The sequence below is a fragment of the Juglans regia genome, chromosome 6, assembly GCF_001411555.2.
Source record: "Juglans regia cultivar Chandler chromosome 6, Walnut 2.0, whole genome shotgun sequence".
Lineage (NCBI taxonomy): Eukaryota > Viridiplantae > Streptophyta > Magnoliopsida > Fagales > Juglandaceae > Juglans > Juglans regia.
In genome coordinates this window covers 1,543,541-1,567,494 of record NC_049906.1, presented here as the reverse complement: position 1 = coordinate 1,567,494, position 23,954 = coordinate 1,543,541, and the positions used below count along the sequence as shown (strand labels likewise).

The 23,954-nt window shown below is 33.2% G+C and overlaps 2 protein-coding genes across 4 annotated transcripts; both read right to left on the bottom strand.

Annotated features, from left to right (window-relative positions):
• Nucleotides 1–1,066: 1,066 nt before the first annotated feature.
• LOC109011389 (40S ribosomal protein S18-like) lies at nt 1,067–3,540 on the bottom strand. Its single transcript, XM_018992570.2, has 4 exons — nt 3,405–3,540; nt 3,159–3,319; nt 2,039–2,227; nt 1,067–1,442 (listed from the first exon to the last, which is right to left on the bottom strand). Exons 1-4 carry the CDS (start codon nt 3,405–3,407, stop codon nt 1,337–1,339), a joined length of 459 nt encoding a protein of 152 aa, XP_018848115.1. The 5' UTR covers nt 3,408–3,540; the 3' UTR covers nt 1,067–1,336.
• A 2,131-nt stretch (nt 3,541–5,671) lies between these two features.
• On the bottom strand, nt 5,672–16,311 carry LOC109011385 (protein GIGANTEA-like). Of its 3 annotated transcripts, none has more exons than XM_018992561.2 (16): nt 16,123–16,311; nt 15,764–15,808; nt 15,458–15,661; nt 14,366–14,437; nt 14,229–14,283; nt 13,966–14,108; nt 13,479–13,762; nt 12,603–12,658; nt 11,575–11,815; nt 11,272–11,422; nt 9,783–9,992; nt 8,090–9,625; nt 7,439–7,507; nt 6,937–7,155; nt 6,595–6,687; nt 5,672–6,238 (listed from the first exon to the last, which is right to left on the bottom strand). In XM_018992561.2, the coding sequence occupies exons 3-16, from the start codon at nt 15,542–15,544 to the stop codon at nt 5,939–5,941; spliced, it is 3,516 nt and encodes a 1,171-aa protein (XP_018848106.1). In that variant the 5' UTR covers nt 15,545–15,661; nt 15,764–15,808; nt 16,123–16,311; the 3' UTR covers nt 5,672–5,938. The 3 variants fall into 3 exon arrangements, 2 of the variants coding, with proteins under 2 accessions (XP_018848106.1, XP_018848107.1); XM_018992562.2 differs by having other exon boundaries at nt 13,479–13,753; XR_001999325.2 differs by having other exon boundaries at nt 6,122–6,238; nt 6,595–6,769.
• Nucleotides 16,312–23,954: the final 7,643 nt, after the last annotated feature.

Here is a 23,954-nt window from a genome sequence, read left to right as displayed (position 1 = left end):
CGCATTTATTTTATTTTTTTATTTTTTACTTAATGATTAAGAGCACATAATTTTTAATGTGTTGATATATTTTTTTATTTTTTAAAAATATTTAAATATGTTAAAAAAATAAGTAATTCTACATATAACCGTAAAATATGTAACTGCCACATAATTGTTTTGAAAAAAAATAAAATCTACTATTAAAAAATTAATTTTTTCATGTAAATTATATATTTTTTTCATTTTTTTCAAAATAATTACACAACAATTGTATAATTCATAATTGTAAATATATTTTATCTAAAAGAATATGAAAAAAAAAAAGCGGTCAAATGAGCAGCTCTTCGTTAAAACCACGTGTACCTTTTTACGTTTGATTAGAAATTCGGGACCACATTTGATGGGAAAAGCTCGAGCCAAACAATATGCAAAATCCAGATGAATTTTTGAGAATTTAATGAATTATATATTTTTTATAAAAAGTTTTAAAAACAAATGGTGAATGGGAAGCCCTTCGCACTCCACAAGAAATAAAACAAACTGAAAGTCCCCACCAATTTAAGCCCCAGTTGAATTCTTTATGAATAATAATAAATTGAGATGATGAGTAAATTTTGTAATACCCACATATAATGAATTTAAATGTGTTTAAATATTAATATGAGTTTATATACATTTGAATGTTAAAATAAATTTATATGTTTATGAAAAGCTAAAAAATATTGTAAATCTCACCTATAAAGATGTATTGAATTGAAAAATATGAAATCACACGTGTAAAGAAGTTTTTAATTAAAATGAGTTTAATAATTTGAGAGTTGAGTGTTTGCATGTTACACTCAGCTTAAAATTAGTTCAGTCCAAGATCCAAACGGGCCTTAGATAACATTTAACTGTTAATCTCTTCACCTGAGATATTTTATTCCCCTGTTACTTGATAGATCATTGGCGTCAAATTATGATGCAATCTATGCTCTTATAATTCTGCCTCGAAACAATATCCACAACAAATTGTGTTATACCTCAGCATCAGAGTAAGAAAAGAAACTAGCTTTTTGCTAAGTAAATTAGAAGAAAAAAAGTAGGCAATCCATCAAACTCCAAACCACAGAGTACACCGGATTAGCTTCCTAGACATCCACACAGGTATAAGAACACCACTTAGATAGAAGCATTAAAAAAACCAAAATTGAACAAATAAGATAATATGGTTAAGTGGATAAGAACCCAACAACAATGTCCCGCCCAACCACGGCCACAGTACAAAAGTCTAAAGATGTCTGATAACATGCTAAATAACAAAAATCATCGTCGAGCAATCATATATAAATTGCATAAAACAAAGAAAAAAACCTCAACGCTTCTTAGAGACACCAACAGTCTTCCCCCTACGGCCTGTAGTCTTGGTGTGCTGGCCACGAACACGAAGGCCCCAGTAGTGCCTCAGACCACGGTGGTTCCTGCATAAGTCTCAGTGTCAGCTCAATTTTATGTTTCACTGGCCAATATGCTTAACTGCAATGTTGACGATTCAGAGACTGAAGAATTTCAGTACCACATTTTGGGAACTGACTAAAGAAACCAGCCCATGATCATATGTAAGTGAAAAGTTATAGTACCTTCAAGACTGGTTTTGAGAAAGCAACTGGAGATTTGGAATCACGAAAGTCCTATATCAACTATTTGGCACAAATTGCAAATGTCTTGAGCTTCCTCTAATGTGTGATGGCTACCATCTCAGATTCTAATTATATTAAGGATCAGGGGATGGTAAGTATTTTCTAGCAATATATACCCTATGAATTCCACAAGGCAAACAGTTAACAAAACTATTAAACATCCTAGATCTCAGGCACCTATGAGTCTTGGGTGCTGTGGTTGAAAAATGCCTCATTCATGGCCTTATAACAAGTGTGTGCCAGCATGTGGTAATTGCAAAAATGGATCACTTGCATTCGCAACTCGGATGGTTCGAGTTCAGATGTAGGCTATAAATGTAAGTATGAAAACAAATTAAGTACTTTTTCACTTGTAGTGTTGAAAACGTTATAGTCACCTGATCTTCTTCAATCGTTCCAAATCATCCCTCAACTTCATGTCAAGTGCATTGGAAACCACTTGAGAGTATTTGCCATCCTTGTAATCCTTCTTCCTATTCAAAAACCAATCTGGGATTTTGAACTGCCGAGGGTTGGCAACAATAACCATGAGATTGTCCAACTCAGCAGCCGTTAATTCACCCGCTCTGACAATAACAATATCACAAAAAATCAACAGGGGTGTCTAATTTTAACTAATTGGAACTTATAATAAAGGCACATTAGTTGGTCATAAAATGAAGTAATTAGCAAAAGCATAGATATACCACAAGATAACAATCCTATAATTTATAAAATACTAAGTCAATAGCAAATCGATACAAGTCCTAGTATGACACCATAATACCCATTCAACACATGATTCCCTGAGTGTGATGCCGCCAATTTATTCAAACATGCAAAACGGACAATTTGAAATGTAATCTGCGCATATGGACATCATCATAGATGCTAGTTCTTAAAATGTAACAAATCCACCATTTTAGAGCCATATTTAATAGAAATTCTAAGGATTGTGCGCATATGGACATAATCAACCATATTATGATATGATTAACTTCAGTCACTCCACCTATCAGCTGTTGAACATAGATGCCGGTTCTTAAAATGTAACAAATCCACCATTCTAGAGCTATATTTAACAGAAATTCTAAGGATTCTAGACAAGCAAAATACTAATAGGTCCATGAAGAAAAGCCCAATTGAGCTTAAATTTTCTACACAGAGAGAGAGAGAGAGAGATATTCAAACATTAGAGCAACACAATCCAAATATAAAAATTACTTCAATTTAACTAATACTTTTTTTTATTGGCACCGGGTGTACGATAAAAATTCTCAGTTAATCCCGGGAGTCCCAGGCCCTAGACAAAGATTTTCCCACAAGTACAAACTTGGGTAATTCAAGGAGAAGTTCCCATGTCTAATATTCCCTAGAAATAGTTTGCATCCAATAGGATTCGAACCTTAGAACTACAATGATAAACTTAACTAATACTTTTTTTTACCGTCATCCATACATTCATTTTCCAAAAGTTAAAAAATTCACGACGATGGCCATAGAGTGAGCGAGAGAGACCTCTTGTTCATGTCGACGTCGGCCTTCTTGCAGACGATGTTGGCTAAGCGGCGACCGATACCTTTGATGGAGGTGAGGGCGAACATAATCTTCTGCTTTCCGTCGACGTTGGTGTTCAGCACACGCAGAATGTGCTGGAACTCCTCGTTCGCTACCAGCGCCTGCGCGCACAATTTTCACTCAGATCCATAACTATCGAAATTTACAAACACGCACGCATACAAACAAAGAAAACAAGGGCATTACCATTTTGGACTCGCAGAGAGGAAACGAGATAGAGGATTCGGAGGCAGCAAGCAGGCGGTGCCAAATCGGAAGCTCCAAGCTGAAGTTAGGTTTTCCGCTCAGATCTTTTTATATATACCAACTAAAGCTGCAGCCTTGGCACTCATAAGAAAGCTAGGGTTTTGTGACTTTTGCACCGTTTGGACGATTTTGACCTTCAATTGATTTCACGAACGTCAAATTTGGGCTATCTGGGCTTTTAGGTAAAGGCAAAATTCCAAAACTTTGGCCCGTTTGAGAACTTTCTAACCAAAAGTAAAAAACTGTCAATTTTAAGCCCAAATTAACGTTTTCGTATGAAAAATTTTATTCACAAGTCACCGTACAACACTCACATCCTATATTATTAGGGTTAGAATTATTCTATTCTAGTGCTGCGCAATTTTTTTTTTTTTTAAAATAAGTAAATATGTATTTTTGATATTATTATGACAGGTAAGCATTATGCTATACACCTATCTTTCATATTTTTCACAAGTCGGTGTGAAAAAATACATACATCTTATATTTTAAATTTATCTTTCAAATCAAATTATGACATATAAGTATTGTGCTCTACATGCTGGCTTAAGAATGTAATTTTAAATATTATTAACGTAACAAGATTTAATTTTAAAAAAAATATATAAATTTAGATCTTACAACTCAAATCGTTTCATCGTGAAATTCATAGGTCTTGTCTGTGTTTGACTAGCTGGCAACTAAACCAAGAAGATGGACAACACTGGTACAAACAAAAAGTATTGCTCAAATTTTTATTTTAAAAAAAAACAACAAAATTCTGAAAATACCTCATTACTATTCATTATTTTCTTATACGTTTGGATAGTGAGGTATTCTCAGATATTATGTAAATAGTAGTAAAAAGTAATAAAAAATTAATAATAAAATATTAAATAGTAGTGAAAAGTAATAATAAAATAATAAATAATAGTGAGATATTTTCAGAATTCTCAATACCCAAACTAGGCCGATCCATACAGAAGCAACTAGAACTTTTTTTTTTTTTTTTATGGAAACTAGACTTCATTTCATTCAATGAAACCAAAGTTTCAATTATGATTGATAAATACATGAAAAAATCCATATTACAAGACAAACTACTCATCTGTTTGAGACTTCCTTGCACGCAAATTTCTTTGTAATAGATATTGTCTTAACTTCTATAAGCTCTCTAATGACAAAAACTTTTGAGATATGAGATTCTATAAGAATAGAGATTTCAATCCCGGATTGTCTAAGAATATAATTTTGTAAAATCAAGATAACCAACCTTCATCCTCAAAAGGAGGAGAGGGTTCTTTTGCTACGGACAACAAATCCAATAGCCTATTTTTTTTTATATTTACCTTACACAAGCAATAGAATAGAAAAACAGAACAAACAAAAATACAAAAAAACAGAAACTTGAAATACACTGAAGATCGAAAAACACTGAGCAAAGAGGCTTTAGTGGTGCATGAAGGATGCGCGTCACCCTAAGAGTTTGCCGAACCATCAATCTTGAAGCTACTGAGATTGCTGATCCCAAAAACGTCGTGCATAGCTGCAGCAGAGCCCTCTCCATTCTTTGTCGGAAAAACACAAAAACAAAACCAAAACCAAAAACCCTGATTGGAAAATTAAAACTTGGAGAAAACTACATCTGAGGGGAGGGTGTTACGATCCCACATTGACTAAGTATGGGATTAGTTGATGGTTTATAAGCTCCTAGGCACCTTTCCCTTGTAAGCTAGTTTTTAAGGGTGAGTTCTACCTAGTGGGTTCATAACAAATGGTATCAGAGCCACCCCACATCTAAGGCCATGTTGCGACGGTTGCAATCGTACGGCACGGGGGGTGATGCCGGCATGGCAGTGTTCGCCCGGAGCTAGGAAAAGACCTAGCGCACAGCCAGCCCGTGTGAGCGCCGGGACCGCCGTGGACGTCGGTTGCGGAGCGTGGTGGTTGTTACGATCCCACATTGACTAAGTATGGAATTAGTTGATGGTTTATAAGCTCCTAGGCACCCTTCCCTTGTAAGCTAGTTTTCAATGGTGAGTTCTACCTAGTGGGTTCATAACAAAGGGAGGGAGGGAAGAGCCGAAGCTCCCCCTAAGGTGATTTTCGGTTTGAATTTCTAGAGAGAAGTAGAGCTTCTCTCTCCAGAAAAGTCACGGGGAGCTCAAAGCAACTTGAACTAAACAAATGTTAAAAGCACCACAACATAACCGATAAAAGCCTTGTGCATAGTGGCACCATCTACGCAGAAATTGTGGCAGAAGGATTATATTGTCTGGCCAATGAAAGTACTGTAATTGACAATCTCAGGCCCTTTTTTTTTTTTTTTTTTAATATCTACAACAACAGAATGCTGCATAATTACTTGCCCGCAAATCCATGTCCTCCAAGGCAATAAATAAATAGTGTCTGTTTCTATGTGTAATCTCACTAGAAAGAAGAAAAAAAGGATACTCATAAACCTAAAAGGGGCTGGCAAAAGCTACTCTTTTAAGTCATAAGGAAATAGTACAGCCTAATTCCTTGGCGGCAATATCAAGAAATTGAATAGGCATTCCGGTTGCAAGTCTGCTGTGAGCTTCCCATGCTATGCATTTCTCAATGCTTGCTTGCCAGTCAATAACGTCTAAACTGAAATACTCATAAGCGGCACCGCGGATGCCATTTATGTCAACAGGTTTAGAATTAGATTTGATTGAACCAGTGTGCAGAATATCTCGAAGAACTGATGTGCTCAAAGCGCGAACATGTGCACTCGGATGAGAAAGGCATCGGATGGTAGCTGGTACCCGACACTGCAGAGTATTAGACCAAGCTACTGATGTTAGTAAAGGTTTTCATGGGCACAAAACCAGAGGAATCATGTTTCTTAGAATAGTAGTAGAGCATTGCACTGCCACTCATGAGTAGATTTATCCTATATTTTATCACTCGCAGTCACACATGTTCATATAAAGTAAAACTATACATGAAGTGCCAAACATATAGAACAAAATCTAAGATGAATAATAGTATTGCTCTATCGAGTAATAAGAAGTTGCTGGTTCATCAGAAATTTGGAGTTTCCAATGCCCAAGTAGATAGCAAAATTTACAATATTCAGCCTGGAACCCAACTCCATGGAGTGTATCAATGATGGATCAGTGTTTACCTTTAAGAGGTTTGAAAGGCCATCTGCAACCGCCAACCCAGATTCTCCCCACTGCAGCACCGGCTGAATTGCTCTAGCCGTGGCTTCCAGTAGCTGACAATTTACAAGTTTTGATTGATATATCGAGAGAGCAATTATGGTTCAAGAATAAACTAAAAACCATAAGGAGCACACTCTTTTCGACATTTTAAATCATATCAGCAACCTTGTAGAATAAAAGACAGAAAAACCTATTGCAACAGCATAAGGAGAGTAGAGAACCACGTACTCCAAATTTAAACATAGTCGCTGACTATATCTGCTGGAACTGAAAAAACATGAATTAATGTTATGAGATCTTACCTCCAGCTGTGGTAAAGTGCAAGCTTCTCCGTCAACGAGCATCCCATCCGTTGCACGCAGAAGTAGATCTGATGCACTTGCCAAAATCACCAATGATTCTGGCCTATAGTGATTCCTAATGAGCTCCACAATCAATTTTACAATCCGTTGGTTGATTCTCCACATCTTCTGACCTTGATCATCATCTTTGGCAATCCAAGGCTGCAATTCCCTCTCCGCCTGACAAGCACACAAAGGCCAGAAAGTGAAGAAACAATTTATGTAATTCAAATAATGATATGCCAATCAATACACGGGTGATAAGAACACCAGCTAGGCAGACTCCATTCTTCATTATCATACAAGGTTAAAATGTATACAATCTCTTTGCCCAGAAGCTATGTTTAGGTCCTATCTCAAAAGTAGTTCTGAAATGTATTACCTTTAGAAGAAGAAAAAATTAGTGGTTTCAGGTCAGGCAAAAAGCAAATCTAAAATTTATAAGTTGAACATAAGTTTGGACCTGAAGAACAACTGCTGTAGCTGCTTTTGTTGGTGATGCTGACACGACATTGCATAGCGCATCAACAACCTACATACATCCAAATATGTTTCCATTAATAATAGAAACAATAATTCAGATGAACTGTAACAGAAATATATTAGATTAATCAACTGTCCCAAAAACACCTATTGATAATAGCAAAAATCTTCTACTCTAATGAAGAATGTAGAATCCCATATTCTAATCAAGGCAAATATTTTGTTCACCAGTCAAACTTTCGAGTCCCCAATACAATCTACAAGCATGAGTTAAAGGTTACAAAAACTATTAGTGAAGATAAATTACAAAGAGAAAATAGCAAATAAATGTTTTTATCTTATTTTTACGAAAAACAAATACATATATTATATGTATTATGTATTATATATATAATAGTAGCAGGAGCATATCCTTTAAATTCCATGGTTCCTTTTAAATGACAAGAATTCAGTTCCCACATCTTGACAAGGTACATTCAAACTTGCATCATACCATTAAATTATTTTGACGGAATAAAAATCCACATAATTATAGCCGGCAATGTATGTATGTTGCCTCTGTTCAGGAGCTCATTATATGAAAGACTGAAACAAAAGAAATCGGCAACAGATATGACACAAATAAGATTACCTGCCTCCAACCTTGATGGGCAGAAGTGCTTTCTGCACTTGGTTGGGTTTCAGGAGCCGCGATCAACTTGTGCCACAGCAATGACACAACAGAGAAACATAACTCTTGTTTCTCTGCTAGCACAGATCTTAGAAGAACTTTTGCACTGCAGTTAAATCCTATATGCCTGTCCATCGTGAGGAAGTTGGCCAAATCCGATGCATCTAATGAGAAATTTGCAATACCTTTACCCAAGGTGTTCCCTAAGCCTTCATTCGAGTGTGGTGCTCTTTCAGAATTAAATTTAGCATCTGAATACAAAGACTGTGAGGTAGATGGCTGCTCTGAATCAAAGCAAACACCATTTTTGCATTGATTTTGTTTTTTGCCATCAAAACCCAATAGGGAATCTCTCCATACTGGTGTATGTATTAAGTGTGCTTCTAATGGCTCAGCCTTGTCGACGATGGATGCAACAGCTTTGCTGTGAATATCAATGAGGTTGTACAGTGATGATGCCCTCGTGTAAATTTCATTGTCCCACTGGCATCGCATCAAGACCGAAAGAGCATGCATGCAAGCCTTTGACCTTCTAAATAGTTCAGAAACATGAGCCGCAACCATGGCTGCAGCAACTATCTCGTTTGAACTGTAACTCCATGAGGTTCCAATAGAAGACGGCTTCAGCGAGAAAAGTGCCTCTAAAATTGCCAAGATTCTGTGAGTATGGCGAACAGCTGAGTCAATACCATTTTGGAACTCTTCAGTAGATCCATTTATTTTCATTGGCTTGGCTACGTGTGATACATCTTTTGAACTTGAGTGATTACCTGCCCTTGAAATCATAGGAAATAACTGAAGCTCGCAGGCAAGAGCACAAACTGCAGCTAGGACATATGAATCAAATGCTGCCACAGGCCCTTGTTTTTTTAACTTCCTAGGTTTCATCTCTCTTTGCTTTTCAGATATTGCTTGCAAGTCCTCAATGACTTCATTAGGGGGATAAGTTTCTATTCCACTTGTCTTCTTGTTCCCATTGGACTGAGCCTCATGACTAACGCACACAGTTAACACCACAAAAAGCAGGCGTGAAGCAAGCTCTACAGAGGCACATGATTCTAAGAAAAGTGAATGGACCATAGTACGAAGCTCTGCCACTGCAAGGTTTTTGGAGGCAGATCCTATGACAGAAAGGTATCTTGTTTTTCTGGTTTGTTCTTTAGAGGACTCAGGTGGAAATGTTCGCTGAAGAATCGCTTCAACGGTAGCAACAAATATCTTCATGAGACATGCTTCTGATGGACTACGACGAGGAAGATATTCCAAGACCTTTAGGAGAGGTATGTACAGATTCCATGATAATATAGGCGGTTGCAAAGGAGTTGCAACTATGATTTCTGGAAGATCAACTGCTGAGGAACTTAATGGAATCAGGCCGTATGCAGCTTCCCATATGGTACAAATCCTCCATTCAACCTCAGGGCCATGGGCACAAAGCATTGATGCAATCCCTTGGGCAGTAGCTTCAATAGTTGCTTCAACCGTAGGCACTTCTCTCTGATCATGATTAACATTTGAGACGATATTTAGGTTGTGTAGATAAACAAAAAAAAGGGAATAATATTCAATCCAACTATAATAAAGTGCTTTTCTGCATTTGGAGCCATAAAACTAGAGAAAGATAGGAAAGGCATGCCAACATTGTCAATTGTACCTGCTTTTTATAGGATGAACCATAATCTCCAAAAGATTCAGGTTGAACTTCGACTCCCTCAACTTGTTGTAATGGAGGAAAAAGTAATGCGGGCTGTGAGAGTACGCGGAAAAGTAGAGCTGCTGCAGCATCGGCAGCTATTCCTGCTCTCATGGACATTGCAGTCCCAATTGCACGCAAGAAATGCAGATGCATCCAGTTCCTTGGAAGCTACATGAACAGACAGGAAAGGAATTGTTACAGCAAAAAAGAGAAAAGATATATGCCTTTAAATCAATCAGTTGTGAAAGCTATCACAAATCTGTCAATTTGTCCACAAAAGGAAGTAGAAGTGCCATAGCAAGTCATCCCATGATATATAACTCTACCGAAAGGAACATAAGTTCTGTATACTAGATTACTTTGTTCCGAAAATATGAGAGAAATATCCACCGCCCAGCCGGATAATATGGTTATCAAGCCATTCTCCTAATTGGCCTTTGTCAAATGTGTTCCACTCCCAGTATGAGATGCAGTACTGGATATATGGTAACTATATATATGTCACTTTTCCCAAACGCTAATTGTTTTTCTGCTCACTTTCTTATACTTAATCCTATGGCCATCTAATTCACACTTTTCACCCCACAGCAAGCAAATTCAGTTAGAAATAATTTGTCTAAGCTTTGATTGAAATTGGAGTTTTGGTCCATTCCAGCAAATATTATGGCCGGAAGTAGGTTGACAGAATTAAAAGTACAGCAAGCTAGCCCAACTTTTGGAGAATCAACAGAGAACAAATTTCTACTAGCAGTGCCCATCAATCAATGTAACATGCGCAAGTCGGTAACACTTATTAAGGAGGAATTGGTTGATTTAAAATGTTGCTTGGCGAATGATGATTTAGCCAATGCTTTAATCGAGGAAGATGTACCATTTAGATTTGAAAAAATCTATTCCTCATCCCAACTCCCATCATCCCATGATGTGGCATTAAATGATAAGTTCACAAGTGAAATGTAATAACTAATTTCCAATCACCTAATGCCACATCATAGGATAATGAAAGGATGATGAAAGTTGGGATGATGAGTAGCATTACTCTTTAGATTTAAGTAATTCGATATAATTTAAACATCAGTCATATGGAACCAATTAATAAGCAGCAGTTGAAATATCAAGGCCCATATTGATAAAAGTGAGAATAGAAAACATTAGTGACATTATGCCATGCATCAACCTTATGTTAAAGTGCATGGTCTGTAATTGACATCTAAATGCTTAGTTCAAGGGAAACAAAATGTGTCAAGCGAATAAATAATTTGCATACACACTTCAGGTTTTCCATAGAAACAAAAATCTTTCTGCAGATCCCTGATACTACTGAAGCAGTCTGTTAATGGGATGACAAAAAATGGTATGGGTTTAACTGAGTTCCATTGAATATTTGATCAGAAGCATGGAGAATCACAGCAAATATAAAGTTTGCAACCTCAAATATCTGGCTTACCCTAATGCCAGAGACATAGTCTTCAGCAGCGCGAAGGAGTTCCACAAGCTGGACAGCAGCATCGAGTGCATCTGGAGCCCATGATGGTGGTGCTTCTAGAAGTCCAAGAAGCAGTCTCTGGGTGGCACTCGGAGTAGCAATGGCATAATACCTAACAGACCAAACTAAAAGATTGAGTAAACATATCCAGTTAAAGTCAAGATGTACACCATGTCACCAATTCATTTCTTTTATTTTCCTTTTGTTTCTCCTTTTTGCTATTAAAAATAAAAAATAAAAAAGATGCAAGGTTCAGATATTAACCTATGAAATAGGCGTGCATATGGCTCAAGAGCTGGCAGGCCAGCAACCAAATGCTCATCCAAAGGTGTTGTTGGAGGAGGAAGCAGAAGTGCGGGGACAGCCACTGCCGTTAAAGTAGCAGTTTCATAGCGAGCAACTTCATCATCACATACACTTAATATGACACCAGCACCATTAGCAACAGCCCACCGTGGCGTTGATGGCATGAGCTGAGGATGCTTTCCAGATCCACGAGAAGAAGCTAAAAGAAAGAGAGTCAGATGGGCTTTGATCCTTGTCTGTCTCAAGGAGTGAAACTTCTTACTAAATATCATATTTAAGAAAATTAGAAGAGGGTATACATGTAGGCAGTGGTAGTGCTAATCCGCATGATATAGAGAAACCGCCTACCGTATTTTAGCAATGTAGGTAAATAGAGAAAGAAACCACTCTGGCTTGGATCTCTCCAGTTCTTTTTCTGATTTGATGTCTCGAGCTATTAACACCACATGTTATCAGAGCCTCAATCTTAACCTAGACCATCCATGCATTTTTTGTCCCTTTTTCGTACTTATTTTCTCTCAGCCTTACCGCTTGAAGACCCCAGGACTCAAATGTCAGTACAAGCTGTTATTCGGTTTTCACGTAAAGGCGTGCAAATCAACCAAGAATTTCACTAGCTTTAATGTTTTGTGATGTACTTCAGTATGTTTTCCAATCATTTCAGCTAAAATTATATGCTACACATTTGTTTATTTATTACTTACAGTAGAAAAGCCTTCTCTTGCATACATCCCATGTGCTTGGGCTAAGCCTATTTCCTTTATTTATTAGTATTAACAAAAACCTGTTTAACTTATCAAAAAAATATTATGACTTGAAGAAATAAATGATCAGATTCCATAAAAATGTGCAGCAAAAGTAAAGTCTACAGATGACAATTTATTCCAAATTTATCTCAGAACGATAGTATCAAATTATATGTAGAAATATATATATCAACAAGTACAGAGTGCAAAGTCACATTCGATGACAGAAATTTAACTGACCAGTTGTGGGTGGCTTGAGTTCTCCAGCAGCATATTTACCCATAACACCACTGCACCTATAAATACATGAAAAACAACTCTAAACTTACATGAGGACATATGTAAACCAACCAACAGAATGATTAAATATCTCAAATGTCAACTGTAAAATTTTTACTACCAATTGACACCTATAATCAAATATTAGTTTATAGTTCATGCTTGGTGTTGTTAACCATCAATAAAATCAGCATGATATTGAAAGTTGAAATCAAGACAGCACCAATTTTGGAATGTTACAAAGTGTATGATATGGACCAGCAATAAAAATTGCTGGACAGGTCTACCTCAATGCCATTGGCATAAACCAAAAATTGCATGCCCTCAACATTTTCCCCCAATCTGGCACAATGTATCGCGCCTACTCAACTGGTCAAGAATATCATGACAATGGTACAAGCATAATAAATTCCAGTTTACTAAGCAAAAAACAGGTGTCACGGTAGAGAGCGAGAAAAAAGGACAAACTGTTATAAATGTTGAATTGCAGTTTGGAGAATAATCAATAAATGAAGGCTGTTTGGAACCACTGAATACCAGATTGTCTGTAACAAAGAAGAGGCAAAAAAAATAATATAACTCTTTTTTTCATTAATTTTACTGCTATGTATGAATTTGTGAATTGAACAAAGTATCTCTGAATAAAGTACCACTAGGAAAAATATATAGATTAAACCCAATTATTGTTTGTTTCGTTTTTCCCTAAGAAATGGATCAGATACCAGTTCATGGTTTGCCTTCCCACCACGAATGACTTATTATCAGCAACATATGCTTGATTTGATGACTTCCAAACTAGATTGGCAGCACAATGCCACATTCAAATGATGCACTCACCATCGGAAGTAGTCACTCCTGATAGCGAGAGGAGCAGCTAGCAGTATGTCCGTAATCCAGGGAGACAAAGGCCTCGAAGGTTTCCTCTCTTTTTGTGCCAAAGGAATATGGATGGATTGCCCGTCAATAGAGTCACTTGTGGAAGCATCACAGGCACTACTGCTTCTTTCTGTATCACCATTTGGTTGTTCCATCTTGTATATTGGGCGATTGTAGTGAGTTAAAACTCGCAAGATCTCTCCACATGCCAAAGCCCACTGTTCAGAGTATTCATTCTGCAAAAACTAGGGGAAAATACTCTTAGTATGAACTCCCTCTACAATTTGTAAAGCACATTGCAGGCTCTATTGAAAACAAGAAAATAAAAGAGATAAGATATAAGCTTGGAATTATTAAGATAAAAATACAGTCCATCAAGTAAGGCAAATTTTCAGTATGAAGTGAAAGAGACTTGGAAGTAGCGACATTTATCTGCTTAGGGTCATACCTCACTGCTCGGACAGACTAAGGATATGAAAGAAGCAAATGGAGGACTGGTCCTATCATACACCACCGTACCGTCAATGATACATGAAATAATTGGAAGAACAACCGCATGCCCATGCTCTGGATGGTGAAGGACGAACGTAGCTGGAAATATATTTACATACACAAAGCAGTTATCATCCAGCTACAAGAAAAATATTTTCAAATAATAACTTCAGGTTTTATCAATTCGTGTCACAACTAACATGGGTAGAGCTTCAGTACCTAATACATCATCAAAAAGACGCTTTTCTTTTGATGGATAGCGGTTACGGATCAACTGTCATAAAGAACATATTAATAGCATTAGTTCAGTTCAGGATAACAAAAATGATTTCGGTAATGAGAATGCAAAAGCATACCTCGGCAATATCCTCTGGAAACTGTTCTGATGTAAATTGACCAAAGTACTCAACATAGGCAGTAATTTGAGCCTGTGGAAGAAGGAAAGATAGAAGCCTGTGTCAAAATAGACTTAAAAGAAGCAAAAATCAAATAACCATAAACAATCAAGTACGGAATATTAAAATAAAAAATAAAATAAATATAAAAAAGCAAGAAGATAAAAGCTTCTGTCCAAAAATACAAATAATTCATGAAAGATTGATTAAAAGATCTTTCTAAGTTACTTTATGCTTTCTCTGTTTGAAAAATAACTTTACTGACCTTAATCATTTCTAAAGTTCAATGAAAACGTTTTCAGTTTATGATTCATCTAAATTCCTTGACATCAAAGTTGATACCAATAGCAAATATCAGTAACACTTCCACGTATTTTATACCAAAAAACTGCAAACAACTTTGGTATATGAAAACAGGATTTTAAGCACTTCTTTCAGATTAAAATTTCTCGGTGCCTAAGGAACAACAAAATTTACTCCATAGAAAAAAAAAAAAGTTAAAAAAGTTAAAAAAAAAATAATAATCCTAGCATAGCATTCTGGAAACTAAAATTAAAAAACAACTCCGTGTAAGCAACTTGTAGCAGTGAACACTCTTGGCTCTTGCCATATCATCCTCGTTCTGAGGCACTTACGGGAATCCAAATTATATTTCCAACCATGCATTCATATGCACCCATACCTATTATCATAAGCCCCCTTCAATATTCAGTTATCTCCAGCATATTTACTTACTCGGAAAACTTTCAGGGGCTTGACCATAGAGAAATGAATGACAAAATGAAATGAAAAGAACGCAACGAAAATTCAACAACTTAAATAAAGATATTCAACTTTCCAACCATGCACTCGTATGCACCCATACCTATTATCATAAGCCCTTCAATATTCAGTTATCTCCAGCATATTTACTTACTCAGAAAGTTTTCGGGGGCTTGACCATGGAGAAATAAACGACGAAACGAAATGAAAATAACGCAACGAAAATTCAACAACTTAAATAAAGATATTCAACTACAAAATCCCGAGACCTTAGAATTAAATCTACCGCACCTTTCGTTGCTGTGCATCCTGCGGTGGAGGCCAGAACAAAGAAGAGAATTGAAGACCATCAATCCACCTCTCACACGAACCAGCCATAGAAAAAAATAATCTTCCTACAAATAAAATTTAGCCGTAGCCGCAACCGTAGCCGCAAAACCGCTACCAATCAAGAATCAAAATATCGTAATTCAACATCCCGCCCTTAACGTTTCCCTGAGATCCATTAGCAACCAAAGATTTGAGCTGGACAACTAGGAAAAAGAAATAAATTCGAGAAACAGAATTCAAAATCTCTTCCTCTGAAAAGCTTCAGACCTCCAGGCTCCAAATCTCGGTAGCTTGTAGGAACACTTTCTAAATCTGATTTCAGTGAGACACCAAAAATTTTCAAATCAAAAGCATGAAATCTTAAATAAATAAATAAATAAATAAAAACCATAATCTGAACACTTGGCAACCAGAAGCTAGCCAGCTAAAGTAAACTTTTTCTAGGTGATAAAATTTGGCAAATATATCCTAAAAATCACAGAATCTTGCAACTCGAAGTCCTAAACTATTTTTTAATGGTAAAATCGCACTAATAACGTTAAACTAAGCAAGAAGCATCAATGAAAACTATCTAATTATCATATATATATGTATAAGAAAAATCGAGTTAAAAATGAACAAAGTACCTGCTAGTTCTCCGCAAGCCGATTTCTGACCAAAATCTTCGTGATATTTTACGCTGACTGTAAATATTTTTTTCGTTTATACGCGCGTTCTTTTCTTTTTTCAGATTTCTGAAATATTTTGGGGAGGTTGAAGAATTTGGGTGGTGAGTGAGAGAGAGAGAGAATATCTTTAGGACCTCTGTGCTGCGAGGCTTAGATTTGGATGCATACGTGGCAATGATATTTTCCTCTCGCATTAGAGGCTGGCTGTCACGTCATGTCAGGCTTTCCCATCCAATTTCCATACCATCCATGCATGCATGCATAGATACATACATAATACAGACATCCATTGCGATGGATTTGTACTACAACTAGTACTCCGTCTATTCGCCAGGCACGAGGTCCACTTACGACAGTAGGTTTATGAAATGACTTAAATATCCCCCCTCGTTTCTTAATATTATATTCTAATGTTCCCGAGTTGGGGTTCTTACGTGGTAGCGGGTGATAGGCTACTTGCTAGATATTTTCATCGGGGTTTCACTTGGAATGGTACTCACTGCTCAGGTGTTTTAATTAGAGCATTGGCATTGGTCTATGTATATCCATATCTAAAGTCATATTTGCATAATATGACTCTAAAATCATCCATATTGACTTATGCATATCTATAAATTTGGCTACCTATGAACAGTTGTTATTCACCCTACATATTATATTTTAATAATTAATTCTCTCTCCTCCCACTCTCTTTCACACAATTCTTTCATTTTCTCACTCCTTCAACAATAAAAAAAATATTCACTTGCACATTCATTTTATTATTATAATATATTATATTTTTTTTATTATATTTTTAATATATTATTATTAAAAAATTATATTTTTTATTATTATATTTGTATTATTAATGTCAAATGTATGTAGTGGATGTTAATTGTAAAATATATATAAAAAAATAGATTTTAGCAAAAAATTAATAATAATAAAATAATAATATTTTATTATTATTTTGTTTCAAATATGTATAAGTCAATGTGAGAATTTTGCTTGAATGACAAAGTAGATATGTAAAAGAGGTAATTTTGCATATGCATATGCATAAATCAATACTAATGCTCTTAGTGATGTAAATATGAACTAATGAATACTCTTACTATACTGTCCAATCTTACCTTTTTTTTTATTTTGATCACTCGTATATTTAATTTTTTTATTATTTATTAATTATAAAATTGACTATTAATATATTAATATTTTTTTAATTTTTCAAAATATTTTAAAATATTAAAAATATATAAATCAAAAAGGAAAATTTTGGTTAGGGACACACCATGCCGTCACCCTAGCAGCAATCTTAACTGAATCTCTTTTAATAAATTCGTAAAATGATAGTAGATTAATGTAGGATGTTAAATTATAAAATTATTTTTATCATAAAATTAATTTATTATATTATAAAAAATCAAATTAATTTATAAATTTATTTTTTATATAATATTTTTGTATACATGTCACTTTTCATCTTATAATTCAAGGTGTTTGACTATTTTCTTTCCAATTATATTAATTTTATTTTCTTGTTCAATTTTATTCTTTATGACCACCACCTTGTTAAGTAAATATAGGTATTTTTACCTATATTACCTTTTCGTCTATTTTAATAGTGACACTTCTTTTGCATGATGCATGGTTTTCAAATATAATTTAAATATAAAATTTTTAAATTAATCATTATAATTTTTTTAAACTTTTAAACAAAAAATAAAAAAATAATTTAACTTTTTCAAATCATCAAACAAAAATTATATTATAAAATTATATTCTAACAATGTTTTAACTTTATAATATTTTATATTCAACTTTTCCTCTCACCTTTCTTAAAATTTTAAAAATACTCAATTCAAAATATCTTATTATAATTCATAAAATTCTCATCTCATCTTACTCTCCAAACGAGCCGAGTTTTCTATATACTTGTAGAAATCTTAGTTTGCGTAGATGGGATATAATTCTCTTGCTACATTTTAAAGTTTGGTTTTTAGATTTACGTACTTTCAAACTTTTTTAAAATCTAGATTTTCTATAACATAAGGAAAAGCTGTAATTTCAACGACATTTTAATGTACCTTTGGAAGTGTACACAAACTGCTCTTAATTAATGTTTATGATGGGAACAATGACAATGCCATGTACAAGTAATCAGGGGTGAAATCTGATAGATGCGATCCAACTAAAAAGGAACCAATTTTATACATGTTAAAAACCAGTCGAAACCGAACGGGTAAGGGGAGAGAAAATCAGTGATGTCGATCTCAACGTGATTCCGATCGACTCGTCGGTTTCCAGTCGATCATGTAAACACAAACACAAAGTCACAAATCCAAAAAATGACCAAGATCTAAAATATTTGGCAATGTATTACATCCCGATTGATAACGGAAGTAACAAATATGGAAAAACTTCGAAAATATACTACATATTCATTGATTTATATTGTAAAACTTAAAAAATATACTACAAACTACTCTTAAAAAATTCTATTACTTGAAGTAATAGAAGCACGAGTTCGAAGTGTTTGATTTTGTTTTATTTTTTAAATAATAGTTATTTTATTTTCATGCTGATGTGTAGAACACGTCATTTATATCATTTAAATAGTAAGATTTGATTTATAAGATTTAAATTTTAAAACTTATATTCTAAATTAAATTGTACCACATAAACAGTGTAGTGTAGAGACTTTAGAATAACATTACTTTATTAAAAAATTAATATGTGTTGTCTTTTTTATTTTCCAAATTATTTTACTACATTAATGGTGGTATTTCACTCTATGCTTTGAACCCTTTCTCCTGTCAAAAAGAAAAATTATAACGGGGAATAACAATTAACAATCTTTTAGGTCTATTAGTTTCATCTCAAGTTTGTGAGGTCTCTATTAATTTATGAGTGGAATATTGGCTCAATCAGTTTATGTGATATAGTACATGCATGTGTACAATTTTTGATAGTCTTTTAAAGAAATACTATATTCATCATCTTCGCACCACGTATCACACATAATTTTTTAATTTTTAATTTTTTTAATCTTACCAAACGTGTGATACATAGATAATAAGTAGAATAATTTAATTAGTTTAATAATAATAAAATTAAAAATATGTATAATATGTAATGCGTAAAAATAATGAATATCAAAGATCAGTCTCTAAATAATGGGACCAAGTGGAGGGAGAATTTAGGAAAGCCCAAAACTATTGCATAGGTTAATGAATTAAAGAAAATTCATGCAATACGAATTATTCAGAAAACCAAACCACTAATTCAAAATTGACTTCTCTATCTTTCTGTGCACAAATGATTGATTGGGAAGATGTAGGCTTCGTTTGGTTGATTAACTCATCTCAATTCATCATTACAATTTTTTTAAATTACAACACAAAATATAATAAACAATTCAATTTTTTCAAATTCTAAAATAATAATAATATTAAAAAATAATATTCTAACAATATTTTATTATCTCAACTCAACTCACTTTAACATTCAAACACAACCGTAGAAGAACTTTCGCTGGCCAAGTTGCATTGTCTTTTGGGATGATTTTCGTCTGTCATTATCTATTATTCTACACTCTACATCTTATAAAAAAAAACTTCCACATTTCATAAAAAAAAATTATAAATTTAAAATATAAAAATAAATAATAGTTAATACATAATATTTATGTATATATATAGTTTCTCTATAGCAAATAAGCTTTTTGAATTATCTTACTTACAAGTTTTGTGTATAATACATAATTTATTTTAGTATTTATTATATTCTTGAAATGAGTCAAGATAATAATATTTTTTTTATATAAATTGATGTGGCAGGTTGTGTGTTTGGTGTGTCAATAAAAATATTATAAAAAGTAATATTAAATATAGTTTTAGATTGTATAATTATTGCATATTTTTTAAAAATGAGTGATCTTTATTATTAAAAACTTATTATTTTTATGTGCATTATATATTTACTTATTTTAAATAAAAAAAACGTAACACTTATACAATTTATTTAGGATTGTAAATATCTGATGAGATTAAAAACTATTTATACAAACACTATTTTTTTCGTGAGACGATATGACCGATCTTCCTGACGTGGATCTAAGGGCATGTTTGGTAATAAAATAAAATATAAAATTTTATTTTATCTCATCTCATCATTATATTTTTTTAAAATTTTTATATAAAATATAATAAATAATTCAATTTTTTCAAATTTTAATACATATTTTTTAAATTTTAAAATAATAATAATATTAAAACATAATATTTTAAATTTTAAAATAAAATATAAAATTCTCATCCTAAATTTATCCTAAATCCAAAGTAAAAGAAGCAAAAGGCACCGGCAGACTCTGCCCGAAAAGCTAAAGTGCCATCAAGGTCTCGCCACGTGGGCGGTTTGATGGAAAACCGATTCCCCCGAAAGTAGATCAAAATCAAACACGGACAAAAGCAAAAGGCAACCGGGCAGGCTGTGGCTGGCTGTGCCCCGAAAAGGCAAAGTTCCACTACAGAATCGCCGCGTGGGCAGTTTGGTGGCTCGAAACACAAGGAGCGAGAGCTACGTTCACACCAGAAATATATCTGAAACTGAAAGGCAAAACGCACCACTCCTTTAGTATCAAACCCATGCCTTCCTTTAGATATTTCCTTTTATCTTTTTCTTTTAAGAGGACACGGCAGCTGGGGGAGCAGTCAACCAATCAGAGCGCAGCTCTTGATAATCTACGTGCTTAACGCACACATGGCTCGATGCTAGGAATGTATGTATCTTTGGCCCTCGTGATCGGAGTGGGACCCCGTACGTGTTGTCATGGAGATGGTCATGATGCCCATGCTCTTGGGCGCTATGATTCATTATGGGGTCATGCTATATACAGCCTCCGCTGGGCTCCGTTGAAGTGTAGTATTGTTCTATATGTATTTTTTAAAATTATTTTTTATATAAAATTTTTAATATTTTTTAATATTTAAAAAAAATAAAAAAAATTTAAAACATCATTAAAAAAATAATTTTTTAATTATAAAATAAAAAAATTATTAAAAAATACTTTCTTAATCATGAAATAAAATAAAAAATTATATTAAAAAATATTTTTTAATAATATTATGACTTTTTTTAAATATTAAAAATTATTAAAATTTTGATATAAAAAAAAACTTAAAAAAACACATAGAAATACATTACTAGACCCTAGCGGAAGATCTAGTATTTTTCCTTCATTATGTATGTAAATTAAGGACTGGTTGAAGACTTAAAACTTAAAATTTTAAAATAATTTCACATCATCATTATATTTTTTTTTTAAATTTTTATATAAAATAAAATAAAAATTTTAATTTTTTTAAATCTTAAAATAAAAATAATATTAAAAAATATATTTTAACAATATTTTATTCAATTTTTTAACTTTAATCTTATCTCATCTAATCTTATCTCTTTGAAAACAAATGAGACATAAGATAAAGGTTACTTTTTTTTTCATTTATTGAATAAATATATTATAAAGTTATAATATTTTTAGAATATAATTGTTTAATATAATTCTTGTTTTAAAATTTAAAAATATTGTATTACTTTTTTATATTTTGTTTAAACGTTTAAATAAATTGTAATAATTAAGTAATAATTAAATAAAAAAACTGAAAAGTTGAAATTGAAACGGGTTTTAAGTTTGAGTGATTTTTGAAAATAAAATATCTGAAAATAATTGTGTACACAAATAAGACCCGAGGCTTTTATAAGCGCAAAATGATTACTATACCTAATTATGAATTTTTAACTAAAACTAGTTTTTTTTAAATTTTTTTGGTATCTTAGTTAAAATAGATTATGAAGAATGTAAAAAGAATCTCCAAATCCTTACATGAATTTAATAGCTTTTAAGTGATACAGAGATATTAATATAAAAAATATGTCCTACAATATTTAGTATTGTCTATGCAATACTTGAAACTTTAGACAATAATTTGAGAAAATCTTAATCCATGAGAATGTATAATTAAGAGTTTTTTTGTGCAATAAATGATAAAAATGGGATCTATTATCGTAATATTACCTTATTTTCAGTCGGAGGATCCTTCTTCGGTTGGTGCCTAATCACATCATCAAGAATACAAGGCCCATAATTTATGATTACGATGTAATATATGACTTCTAATACTCTAATGTTTGAACATGACTTCGTTCTTTAATTTTGTGAACTATTCATTATATTTGAGTCATGTGTACATAGCTAAACTTGTATTAAACTAATGCAGCATTTTTTATTAACTCCAAAATCTTAGAACATTGGCATTGATTTAGCCAAATGTTAAAATTAAGCTACTATGAGATAAAATTTGGCTATATAGACTACATTTTACCAACATATTTTGATGAAATTGTTTTATTGGAGTCTTAAATTGCGTTTACATGTTGACTTGAGTTAAGTTCTTTATGAAAAGTAGTAGATTGAGATGGAAGAGTGAGTTTTGTGAGACTTACCTAAAATGAGTTTAGATGTGTCTAGATGTTAAGATGAATTTATATGTATTTATAAGAAGTTTAAAAAGGTTGTGAGTCTCACATATAAATAAATTTTTTTTTGAAAAAAAGTTGTGAGTCTCACGTGTAAAGATATTTTGAATTAAGATAATTATAATGATTTGATAGTTGAGCGTTTAGATATCAAAAAATGTTTAAATCTGAACCGAACTCAACTGAATTGAATACAATCAAATAACCAAACTAACCCTTAATTTTATATCTTATTTTCTCTCTCTTCTCTACTTCTTTTAAAAATACTGAAAATGAAAATATAAATATAAAGATATTTACAAAAATCAAATAAAAAATATATAAATAAAAATTGATTATTATAAAGAATAAAATGACTAATCAAATATTGGATTTAAATTTAGAGTGGCAAGCAAAAAAAAAAAAAATGCCCCCAATACCGAAACTTTAGGCCTCGTTTGTTTTTCAAAAACATCTCATTTCATCTTATCTCATCTCACCTCATCATTATAACTTTCTCAAATCTCTACATAAAATAAAATAAACAATTTAATTTTTTCAAATTTTAAAACAATAATAATATTAAAAAATATATTTTAACAATATTTTATTTAACTTTTTAACTTTAATCTCATCTCATCTCTGAAAACAAACGGACCCTTAATTTAGAATTTTGCCAAAATTAATGTTTTGTCGAGCCAATGCTAATGCAAACAAGAGTACAATTTTCCCACCAGAAAACATAGCAAACGAGGGTATAAAAGTAAATTTGATTCAATATAGAAATTGAGCCTCAAATGGAACAATCAAGAATGACTGATGGAATTTGAAATTTGAAAAGACAGTGGCCGAAAGGTCGACGCAGTGGCATTAAAATAAGCAATCATGTGCCAAATTGTCGGTGGCAACAGCCAAATCAAATAACCAAATCGTTCCATATATTATTGGTATTAAATAAACCAATCAAACATAGCAAAGAAGAAGAACAGCATAACGTGTCATTCTAACATCCGCACGCGTGTTCTAAACATGGTTGGTGGGCCACGAGACGGTGCATCTCAGCCAATGGTCATGTCATATTACAGAGGTTTGGACGGGTGGAGATAGCTACTACTAGCACGATGGTATTGTCTGGCTTAACTTCCACCTTAACTGTCAAAACCCATGGCTTAGGCGTGGTTTGAATTCAATACCTGCCTCAGATCATCCGATTCATTTCAATTGATGTCATTTTATAATTATTTTTTTAAAATTTTTATATAAAATATAATAAAAAAAAATTTTTAAAATAA